Below are 12,208 nucleotides of genomic sequence, written 5' to 3'. Positions count from 1 at the left end.
TAATAAAATGCAATATAATTTAATGTCACAATGATGAGATTATATTACATTACATGATAAAGTTATGAACATAAATTGCCTCTTTAAAACTGATATACACTTAATGGCTGCTAACTATATTTGTTGCTACATAAATTTGCTTTGCTTTTGAAACAGTTGTTTCAATATTTAACAACTACAAATTACAGCCCAGATGTTTTGTAAAATACCAGTTTCTGTTACTATTCTTATTCTGTTGAATAGATAAAGGAACAATGTTTGTAAAAATAGTAAAATAGGGATTTTTTTTGTAGTGTTTCAAGAAAAGTTTAGGTGAATAGATATTTTTTAGACCCTGGCATATTTAAGACATTCTGTATTATCATTCCATTCCTGCCTGTCAGCGTAACAGGAAAATGTCAGGAATCTACATAAAGAAAGACACTTTAAACTATTTGAAGACTAATTTTTGGAGACAAATAGTAAGAGCTACAAATGTGAACTCTTTTCAAATAGTAGGTATTAATTCCACATAATTTATTTAATAGTTGTAATAATATTATTTAAAAAGCTTGTCAGTACCCAATAGTCATTTCCTAATGGTTAGCCCTGGATTTTATAATTTATGTACATAATTTACACTGCTGTGCAAAAAGGCGGATTTCACGGAAACTTTTGGTACAGGCACTGTAGTGTGAGGAGGAGACATAACTAGCTAGCTCGATTCTTGTGAAATCCCCAACAGCTCTGAAGTACCCACGTTTTAGGAAGAGGCCACTATTAAGATGTATGTTGGGTTTTTTAAATCTATGCATCCTCGCATGCCAAGGGCTCTTTTGTCACTATATACATTCCAACGACTGTGTAACAGGCTTTGCTGCCGTGTGGGAACCAAGAAAATATTTTATCCAGAAGGCTCGTTATTGACAAGTTACCGAGAGGGTGCAAAATTGGACGGCATTAAAATTTATGACCGTGAGATCCTTTTTACAGGACCACTTGATACATCTTGCTTTAAATCAATACCTGCCAAGCCTTTTCGGTAACCGTGTGATGGTGTCATTTCTGTCTTCTACAAAAGAGTGCAAAAGAAAAAAAAAAGGAAAGAAAAAAAGGAAACCTATATTGCTTTTCATATTTATAATCTTGCCTCGCAGCGTGTAGTACCGTAGTAACTGTAATGGCTGAAGGAATGGGAAAAGCTTTCTCCCGAGTTTTAGTTTGGGTGTCTTTCTATTATTTTAAAAAAATCCTAAAGTTAATGACTATGTACACTGTCAAAGGATTGATTTTAGATCAGTCAGTGTGGGTGGGGACCCCATGCAGTAATGATGGCAAAAACAAAAAAAAACAAAAATCAAAGTAAATAAATAAATAAACCCCCAAAACTATAGCCCACTGTTTTGTGTGATGATAACTCTTTTTGGAAGAAATGATATAATTATATTATATTCTCACAAAATAAAACTAAATATGTGTACATACGCATTTAAATTTTTGTTTTGAAGCATAGTCAACCCAGCCTCTATCGGTGTTACAAGTAACGCACACTTTCATTGATTTTTAAGCCCTTTGACCACCTGCTTCAGCCAAGTATTGTACACTTGGTAACAATATTTTGTCTTCTCCCCCTCCCTCCCTTTCATCTTCTAGTTCCTCTTTCCCTTTCTTATAACAAGGCTTAAGGTATCACAATTGAATTCTAAAAAACTAGTACCCTAAGATAATGAACAGCATAAAATATTCAGGGAGAGCATGGGTTAAAAAGATGCTATACATAGTCTCTTTTGACCACCTTTTATTAGTATGAAGAAATAAAATTGTGGCAACAAAGACCTTTTCTCTCAAAATCAGTAAGTATGGATGGCGTGTGGCCCCCAGCCCCCAGCTTCTGTCACTTGGATGTACAATGGGCACTGTGCCCTCGGTACCTCCCCGTACCCTGGCCTCCATCTTCCTGTGACTCAATGCTCCCCGTTGGGCAGAAACAATAGTGCCAGGTTCATGAGTTCTTCGTGCTGAGCCGGGCACAGTCTAGACATTTAAACCGGATTTGAAATGGCTTGTCCTTTGAGATTGAATTGGGGACCAATTTAATTCAGTTCTGTATCTTGAGAAACCTTTGAGCCCCAGAGGAAGCTGGAAAAACATCAACCCAAGAACATGAAGGGCTGGTGGCTGAGGCCTGGGAGCTCTTTCCTATTGAATTAGTTCCCACTTCAGAGCAACATCTGGCTGCCTGGCAGCCAATGCCACATGTTATAGGCCAACAACATCAGGGTCTATTAGATAGATTTCATGGAGTTTTCTTCCAGCTTTTCCATTTGGGCCACATCCTAACTGGCCACTGGAAGAAGGAAAGTCAGGCATGCCCCATGCACTGATCAGCAGGAGATTCCTTTCTCTCTCAGTACCTGTTAAATATCAGGAGAAACTAGTAATAGTTCAAATCATTGAACAACATTTCTATGCATGGGATCATATGTTTTTAAGCTTAAAAACGTAGGCACTCGGGTTTATTTTAGAGCTCTGCTATATACAGGGTCATTTCATTCTAAGATTACTGTACTGTTGCTTCAGCCTTTCCATTTGTTTCAGGATAAGCCATCCTCTGCTAACATACCTTTTTCATTTCAAGGTACTTTATGAGACTTTCAGTTAAATTATGTCGAGGTATAGTATCAAAATATTTTTAAAAAGGGATAACATCCTTCTCTCCTTCCATCCCTCCTTTCCTCCTCCTCATGGCTGGGTGTATTTATAGCTATCAATCCTAGCACTTTCACCATATAGATAAACAAGAGTATTCTCTCTCTCTCTCTCTCTCTCTCTCTCTCTCTCTCTCTCTCTCTCTCTCTCTCTCTCTGTGTGTGTGTGTGTGTGTGTATGTGCAATCATGTACACATTCTATGCAACTGCACAGGGTTATTTATGTGTAAGCGTCTATTAAGGTTTTCAAAAGACAGAGTTCTGTTGCAAAACATGGTTTTCAGTTGTTCCCTGGACTCATGGGGACAGGAGTGATGAGCACATTGATGGCTGTCAGCTGCCTGCCTGCACCCCACACAGGCCTGTGAGGGAGTCATGGCCCCAGTGCCAGTCAGTACACAGGTGTCGGCAAGTACACAGACACTTACTGGAGACACAGAAGGGGAGAGGGGCTTTAAGTGGCCAAATAATTAAAAAAATAGTTATGAGTAAAAGTTAGACCATAGGCAGTATCATCAATTAAAAAATGAATTAATACTTTAACTATTTTAGGGACATTTTCTTATATTTCATCAACCTAAATTATGACAGTTATTCACTCTAAAAATCTCCCATTATCCCTTATCCCTTGCCTGGGGTCAGCTCAAAATATACTGAAATTCTTAATAAGACAGAAAAAAAGTAACAAATGTAAAGAAAAAAATTCAAAAAAGTGTTATGTTTTATAATTTGCAGAGACAGAAAAAAGAAGAGAGAGAGAAAACCACCCAGCAACCCAGGTAATAATCATGTGCCTTCTGCTGTCTGCGGCTGTCTCACGTTACAGGTCCTGGGGGAGCAGACGTCTTCTTTTCTGGGATGCCTGCTAATGCACAACACTTTTTAAGACAGCACCAGGAATCGTACCAGTGAAGCCCATGGCGGCGGCTTCTCTTGACTGTTTGAGAAGTCCATCTTCATCCCGGAAATCAATGTATACAAGATCTATGGCTTGTAGGCCAAAGGCCTTGGCTGTGACGACAATCTTCTGTCGGGCATAGAGGATGTCCTGGGCGTCCTTGCTGCTTGTCGCGCCTGTAAGTGGGGTGTGCACAGAAAAGTGAGACTTTAACCAGACACACACTACAGAGACCAGGTTGTAAGGACATACATGTCTCCCTGGGAACTGCACCCCAGAAAAGCAACTATTCAAACACACAGGAAGACAGGTGTATGGGGAAGAAATGTTGAATGGCATGTATATCTAGTGAACTGGCACATCTTTTCAATATAATCGCTTGTCCATGCATCAGGGAAAGGCCCCCCCTCTGTTCCAGGAGGAGAAAGAAGTGGGGTCACAGCGGCCTGAATTCCTCTTTTAGGTTATCACTTGGAGAGTGTCAGTCCAAAGACAGCATTACAACAAGTGTCCAGGAGGCTGTGTGTGTGGGGAGATGGTTCACTTCTTAGGAAAGGCATGTGCTGTCTTGTCACATCTATCCTCAAAGACATCCTGAGCCTGTGCTCTGGGGTTTGGCTGGGTACTTGAGAAAGGAGAAAGACTCTCATTTTGGGAGAGGCAGAAAAGTACCTTAGCTGTGGGACACCTAAAAGTCTCCTGAGAAGACGCACATCAAAATAAAATTTTCTTTTTCACCCTGAGGGAAGGGGGTGTATCACTGCTTAAACTTGGGCTATAATAGTAGGAAAAGTGTCCCCAGACCCCTGGGGTGTGGGTCTGAAAATACTTTCTGTGACCTTGGCATTCAGTCTCCAACCATAGGAGCACCCAGATCAGTGCAGCGCTCAGGGGAGCGAGCACATCAGCGGGTATCGGCAGGCCTGTGGGTTTCTAACAATCAATGTTCTGAAACGTATGCTAAGGCAAATTTATAATCTATCTAAAAAAATAATTGCCTACTACATTTAATGGAGAAAACACTGTACTGAGGCCAATCTTATAGCCCTCTAACATTCTGTTTGGAGGCCCAGGTCTTGGACTGATGTGAGGACAAAATATTTAAGCCAGCATCAGGCTGTTTATGTAGTATGTTAGTAGAAGCCAAGCAGACCCTGTATGTTCTTGAGCATGCCTAAGGCTCAAGAGGCTTTATTAGTTATTTTATAAATGAGCAGAAGTAATAATTCAGGACTCTGAAAGCAGGAAATGGAGCCCGAAATTATCAGGAAGTAGTGGTCAGTTAGTTGTCACGAAAAGCCATGGTCAGGGCTGGAAAATATGCATTGTTATGTAAATGTCCCTTTGTGAGGGGGCAAAGAAAAAATTACACACATACACACACACACACATAGGGTGAGGGTGAGGGGTTGGGAGAGGGAGAGGAAGAGAGAGAGACACAGAGAGAGAGAGAGAGAGAGAGAGAGACAGACAGACAGACAGACAGACAGAGACAGACAGACAGAGACAGACAGAGAGACAGAGAGATCTTTGACACCTATGCTGGCTCTAAAATCTTCTCCTCCAAAAACGACCGCATCCAGGAGAAGACCCACTTGAGGCCCAGTCTTCAGTGCCTCTTCACACACTGCCTGGAAAACAGCAGAAAAGAGTCTCAGAGGCTGGGAGCCAGTGCATTAGTGATAGGAAAGATGCTAATACGCTTTGGCTGAAATAAACTAAGCCCTTCCCCAAAGCATTTAATGTTCTTCAGATAAGTACCTCGTACACATTTGCTTTGCCTGGTGTTTACATTCATATCGCCATCATTAGTTATCATATAGCTATAATGCTCAAATTAGAGGCCACTCAATTTTCTAGAACTTGGGTGAACTTCTTTTTAGCTTCTTTTATAAGTAATTTATGTTTCTTCAGAATTTGTTTTTGCTTTAAGAGACTCTTAAGTAATAAACATAAAGCCGCAGGAGAGGAGGAAAGAATTTTTGAAATCAAACTAATTGGATTATTTGCATTAGCATCAAGTAAAATGGTTTTAGGCTTAAAGTCAGGCAGTGCAAGACCTACAACTTCGAAGGGGAAATAAAAATGTTACGAGTCACCCAGGGCGTGTGAACAAAGCAACTCTGACATGTCCAAATGAAAGCCGAATCACGTTTGCTGTAGACGTAACTGTGAGTCTTGGGGCTATAATGTGCTAATATTTGTGTGGATAGGAACAGAATGAAGGAAGTGGTGGGGATACTGTTGGCTAATTTCAAGCATTATGGGAGCTCCTAAATACATTATTGAATAAAATGGCAAAATAGTGCTTTAAAATTAAATCACTGTATGTGCCTGATTCCAGCTCAGGGATGTGCTTGTTTATGTTCAGGGGTGCTAGGGTGGGCTGGAGCACTTTGTGGTTATCTGTATAAAGGAGTTAGTCACGAGACAGGCTTGAAGGAGCCTCAAGAATTTGCACTTGGCCCTCCTGCACAGTCCTCCAGCTCTGTAAAGCTCCCCTGAGCATTTGCTTGTACGTTCTGTATCTCAGGTCACCTAACTTTTTTTAGTGATTTTTTTTCCCTCTTGCCCTCTGGAGTGGAAGAGAATAAAACAAAATACAAAAATACCAAGGACTAGAAAGTTTGAGAAGAGGTTACAGGGGGTGCTAGACAGTTATTCAAAGGTCAGGTGGAATGGGAGACACATTCTGGGAAATGGTATAAAGGCCAATGGATCAAGGGGGAACAAACGAGCTGGCTATGAATCTGGTAAGGCAGATAGTTTGATGCAGCCACACAGCCACACAGTGGCTGAATATTGGCTCAGCTAATCTTTTTAAATGTGTGTTGGAAAACACTTTACGTTTGAAACTGACAAATTGAAACAAGAGACTATAAATTATTTATATATTTGAACTATAAACAATAATCTTATCTGCTAGGGATTACAGATAATAGTAACACAGACACAAGCCAGGCCATTTGCAGATGAAAAACAATTTGTAGGAAAAACAATTCAAATTTAATTCATAAAGGTGACAAAATGAAATTTCCATGTACATTTAATCTATACATGTACTAATTCAAAGCATATATTTATTCTGTGATTTTATATTTATGTATACTCCAGGAACATATAAATGTTTTGTTTAGATATTTGAGACTGAGAAGGCCTTCTTTTTAAATTAGTTTCTTTGTCTTCCAAGATATTAACAATCCAAGATAATATATTTTAGAGTGGGATGGATAAGACAGGGTTTAAATATCTTACTTTGTTTATAAATCTTTCTTTAAAAAACTTTTTTAAGTAGATGCTCAAATAAAAAAAAAAATCCACAAGTTCTCTTTAGGTAATTAAATAAAATGCTAACTTACATAACCACATTATGGCTTTCTTACCTTAAAATTGAGCAAACCCATTGCAGTTTCCACAAAGGGGATTAAATTCATTGGTTGTTCAAGTTTTCGGCCTTTTAAGTGGAATGAAAATTTGTCTGAAAACTAAAATCAGAAGTGTCATAGGTGATTAGCGACAAAAACTTAAGTTCAACCCCTGAAATGCAGGCACAGGAGCAGGGGCTGAAGTCTCTGACCCGAGGAAGTGACACCCCAGCCCCCCATCCACACAATGGGGGGGTTAGAAGGGAAAAGCAGCGGAACTAAAGGCAGCAGAGTCCCCATCCAGAGTGAAACCTCAAACACCACAGTGCGTTTTCCTCCGAAGGAAATAGTTTGAGGCCTAGGAGTTGAAAGGGAGGAGCGATTCCCAGGTTTAAATGTTTCCCTGGCAAACATATTTACTCAGCCCCCTCACCCTCTCTTCTCCTCAAATGCAAATGCGGGCGTTCAGAACAAAGCAGGGCTCTCTACCTGCCCCTCTCGTTTTGTTTCGAACCCAACGCCGACACACGCGCAGCTGTCCGGCTCCCTTCCACATATGTAGAATCTATATTATTCGTTATAGTGCCATTACCCTTTGTTCGGGAGGGTTTTCTTCATAATTTTTTTTTAAGCTTACCTAGGAAGACCTTAAAAAGGAAGTTTAATTCTTTGAAGACCAAAGCTTGCCAATTTTTTCCATGAGACCAGTTCACAGCTAGCTCTGTGCTGCCAGTGGGGTAGCCCAAATTCCAAAATCTATCATCTGGAAACATACAAAAGCTCTCGCAGATCCCCCACACCCCCCGTTTCAAAAAAGGGGGGGAGCCCCACAATCTAAATTGTAAATCTATTATGTCTATCTAGATCTAATAAGATGTGGGAAGATTAAAAAAAAAAAAAGAAAAGAAACACAGGTATAATAAAGATATTTTTGTAAATAAAGTTGAAAACATATATATCCATGTAAATTTAAGGAATATTCAGCCATTAATGGATATCAAAGGAAAAGGGAATTTTAATCATCTCTCCATTCAGTCTCAGTTGGGTAAATCATATCTAAGAGATTTGCATAAATATAAACCATCAAAGACTTTTCATCTTCAAAGGGGGTTTCAAGACCCTGTAAGCTTTGTACTGTAATCATCACAGGTCACCACCCTGCAGGAGTAAGGCTGCCATGGCAACATAAAAACTAATGCTTCAGGCTTAGCATAATATTCTCACTAATAGAAAGGAAACTCATTTTAAAAGCTGGCAGCCTATTTACCAGAGGCAGGATTAAAGGTGTTATTTCCCCTTTACCTGCCCCCTCCTCGCCTGTGCGCCCCCCCTAAAAAAAACCTAATCACTGGGATCTTTAAAAAGCTTTTGAGCGATTTGCAGTAACTTTACAATTAGGCTAAAATAAATCACAGCTTTCAGTAATGAAGAATGATTCCCGTCGTTCGCTGCCCTCCCTCAGACGGCATCAGCATCACCTCCTCAGTAACTTTCCGGGAAGGAATAACCCACCACAACAGCCAGGGTGAAGAGGAGGGCGAAGAGATGGGCAGCCTGTATGGTACTAGATGCAGGGAAAATAAAACATAGTTTATGTCACAATGAAACCTGAAAACAAGCAGTGAAATGTTGGTGGCTTGAATACAAAGCTATGGATTTTCTTTCCAAGAAGAAGAAGGAGAAGGAGAAGGAGAAGGAGAAGGAGAAGGAGAAGGAGAAGGAGAAGGAGAAGAGGAAGGAGAAGAGGAAGGAGAAAGAAGGAAAGAAAGAAAACTCCCAAGGCTACTTGTACCATTCTCTGTGATAGTCATTATAACTACAAAAATCGTAAAGTTTACAACTAGGTAAATCTTTTACAAGATATCCCCCGTTCTTAATGAACAAAACCTCCAATGCCTTTTGCTTTATAGCCAATAGGGGCATTTAAAAATTAGATATGCTAGCCCCTCCCCCTTCCCCATCCCCTTCTTTCCTAAAAAATTGCATTAAGTGCTAACACAAAAGGTAACTAGTGGAGAAGTTTCAATTAATTTTTTTCAAAAGGAGACGATTAAATGTTTCCGGCCTGGTAAAGTGTTCATTTCATCGAGGTGGAGGGGACTGCGGAGGGGGGCGTGAGGAAAAGAAGGGGGAAAATTACAAAGAGATTGGGGAGGAGATGAAGTAGCAGGGCTCAGCAATTCTTTCAATTCCAGTGCACACCCAATAGCGTGCTGGAAGAATGCACACTGTTGGGATTTGTGGGAGAATTGTCCCACGACAAAAGAGGCAGAGTTACGCTTGTTACAGCCCAATAAGCCGTGCCAGTCAGACAAGAGCCCACACTAACGACAAAAGGCGAGCAGGCGATTCTCACACAAAAGAAAACAAGCAAGCCCGGCTTTCAGTTGTGCATCAGGCTTGGGGTTTTACGCTCCGCATACATACAAACGGAGAGGAAAATAAACAGCCCCAAAGACTTCTGTTAACTACAAGTCCTATTTCAGTTTCAGAGTGTCCCTCACACCCAAGGATTTGAAACAGCGACAGGAAGCTGTAGCTCAAGGTTGGGGAGATCACCCCCATCTTAACTGAATGGTGATGCTGGTGTTAATAAGCATTAACGATGGAACCATTGGGGAAGAGGGACTTCAGAGTCCTCCATCAGCTTAATACTTATCTGTATGGGGTCGGAGCCCTCGGGACATCAATACTCTCTACACCCCTGTCTCTCTAAGTAACTAAGGCTAACATTGGTGAGATCTCTGGTTTACTAAGCAAACACAAGCCCTCGATGACAGATCTTTGAGACTGCTCCAATGCAGAGCTGTCAACACAAATACCATGGCATCTACATGTATAACAATTTTCAATCTTCTAGTAGCTACAGTCAAAGGGTAAAGTGGAGAAGACAGATGACTTCTCATCTCTTGTATTCAACTAATAGATTGCAAATATTATCACTGTAATATGGAATCAATATAAAAACTGAGCTATTTTCCATTTTTCTCTCTCCACTTGGAAAGTGTATCAACTCTATAAACTCAGGCATGTGTACATTTTACTCATTATAAGCACACCTCAATTTGCACAGGCCGCATTTCAAATGCTCAGTAGCCACATGTGGCAGGTGACCCATGTGTTGACAACAAAGATCCAGCATATTCAGATGAGTTAGAAAAGTGAGCAGTTGGGGCTGGAGAGATGGCTCAGTGGTTAAGAGCACTGGCTGCTCTGCCAGAAGATCTGGGTTCAATTCCCAGCACCTACATGGCAGCTCACAACTGTCTGTAACTTCAGGGGGTCCAACACCTTCATACAGACATACATGCAGGCAGAACACCAATGATTATGAAGTAAAAATAAATACATTAATTTTTTAAGTGAGCAGTTTTATCAGGTATGACAGCTACTCAGGGTATTGCTATGGCTAGATCCACAGCCCTCAAGATAATATGAGACGTGGCTTTGAATGCCTCCACCATCCATCAGTCTAGCTACTCCCAGAGGTTCTGCTCCAAGGAGTATAATAAAACGGCATTTTATTCAAGGGACTTGAGGAATAATAGTAACTCCCTATTCAATTCCCCTCCCCAAATCTCACAATTAAAACAATCATAGCATAATTGGGCCCATTTCAAAGTTTTCTTAAGTAATTTGACATGCCAACCACTTTACATTTGAGGCTTTTATTGGCTGAGAAGTCTGTCATGAAATGCAAACACACCCTGACAGCAATTTAAAAAAGGGCGCACCAGAGAGCTGCTCCGGAAACAATATCGGAGCTAATTAAAACCACGGGTTAAAAGCTTCCTGTCTCTTCCTCCAGGTGCCCTCAGGAGTGACCTTTTCTTCTTCTGCTTTGGCTCTTTGCTCTATGCAGCTAGAGTTCCTCACTGTGTGTGATGGCTCCAGGAGAGCCTCAACCACAACCATCCACGTCATGGCTCTCCCGAGTACAAGCCCTGGCTTCCCGGTGGCAGGGTGGATGCTCAGGCAAGTTAGTGTCCAGGGCCTGACGTGTGAGGACTACCGAGGCAGCTGCTCTGACCACAAGTCCAATCAGAGAGCAAAAGCAGTGTCCAAAGGAGAGCTCTTTTGGGAAACATGTTGGGGAAAGCTAGATTCTTAGGGAAGGAAATGATTGACTGTATCACTCGCTTTTTATAATTCCTTCTTCTCTCCTTTCTTGAGTCAGGATCTCATGTAGCCCAGGCTGGCCTCAAATGTGCTATGTACTTCAGGATGACCTTGAACTTCTGATCTTCCTGTCTCTATCTCCTGAGTGCTGGGGTTAAATGCATTTGTCACCACACCCAGTATTATGTGATGCTGGGGCATCAAACCAGGGCCTTGTGCATGCCAGGCAAGCACTCTACCAAGTGAGCTACAACTAGCCCCATTTTCTCCTCTTCTCTTCCTGTCTCTCTCTTTTCTAAGGTACTGACTGAATCCAGGACCTGACACACGACAAGCAACTGCTATTGGGTGAGCTACGTGTGTGCATTTCTAAACCAATGCCATCCATACCCTCTCCTGGGATCTGACTCCTCAGCCTGCCTTCAGCTGCAGAGCCAAGCACTATTACTTACCCACTGGATTTCTTCAGGACCTTCCACCTTTGGTAGCATCATACTAGAGGGAAGAACCCGGGCCTGCAGAATTGTCTCTAGGTCAGCTTCAGCTAGACCACTAGACACCGAGTTGATTCTCACACACTTCTCTGTTGGACCCAGGTCAAAGTCTTCGAGAGTTCTTACTATTCTTAATCGAGCTTCGTCCTGTAAATATTGAGAAAATATGTCTCCTAAATTTATTCTTAACATTAAGTGATGGACACTGATGAACACTGTCATTAGAATAATGTATTTTCTGCCCACAAAATGATATTGGAAATGAATCATCCAAACTCATAGGGGAGCCAATGATTTCTACACATCATTCAAGACTGCTGGAACACAATGGGGATTATACCATCGTGGATTCTGGCTGGTGTACCTCTGAATGGTAGAGTAATTTGTTCGTTAGTGTGCTTTCCAATTGAGGAGGTAAAATAATTCACTGATTGGGCATTAAGTGTGCACTAAGTATGGTTCCAAGTCTTTCCCCACATTTCTTCATTTAATAAGTCTTAGAAACTAGATGCCATGGGAACTGTGGCAATGTCACCTGTCGGCATGGTCACATTAGAGGAAAGGCAAGCATTTGCTCTTCTGCTCCCCAGGTATCACTTTTTTTTTTTAATTCATCTTTTTTAAAATTTTTTGTAGCCAAGCTG

General features: G+C 41.2%; 1 protein-coding gene across 11 annotated transcripts in view; it reads right to left on the bottom strand.

Moving 5' to 3' along the window:
* Positions 1-12,208, bottom strand: part of Clybl (citramalyl-CoA lyase) — a 233,793-nt gene that overhangs the window by 19,924 nt on the left and 201,661 nt on the right. For all 11 annotated transcript variants that reach the window (XM_015997505.3, XM_006978776.3, XM_042285336.2 and 8 more), the window contains 4 exons: positions 11,523-11,711; positions 6,970-7,071; positions 5,124-5,217; positions 3,595-3,762 (listed from right to left, as the gene is read on the bottom strand). In XM_015997505.3, coding sequence (XP_015852991.1) covers positions 3,595-3,762; positions 5,124-5,217; positions 6,970-7,071; positions 11,523-11,711 — 553 coding nt within the window. The remainder of the gene's footprint in view (positions 1-3,594; positions 3,763-5,123; positions 5,218-6,969; positions 7,072-11,522; positions 11,712-12,208) is intronic.

The sequence above is a fragment of the Peromyscus maniculatus genome, chromosome 9, assembly GCF_049852395.1.
Source record: "Peromyscus maniculatus bairdii isolate BWxNUB_F1_BW_parent chromosome 9, HU_Pman_BW_mat_3.1, whole genome shotgun sequence".
Lineage (NCBI taxonomy): Eukaryota > Metazoa > Chordata > Mammalia > Rodentia > Cricetidae > Peromyscus > Peromyscus maniculatus.
This window is presented reverse-complemented; position numbering and strand designations above follow the sequence as displayed.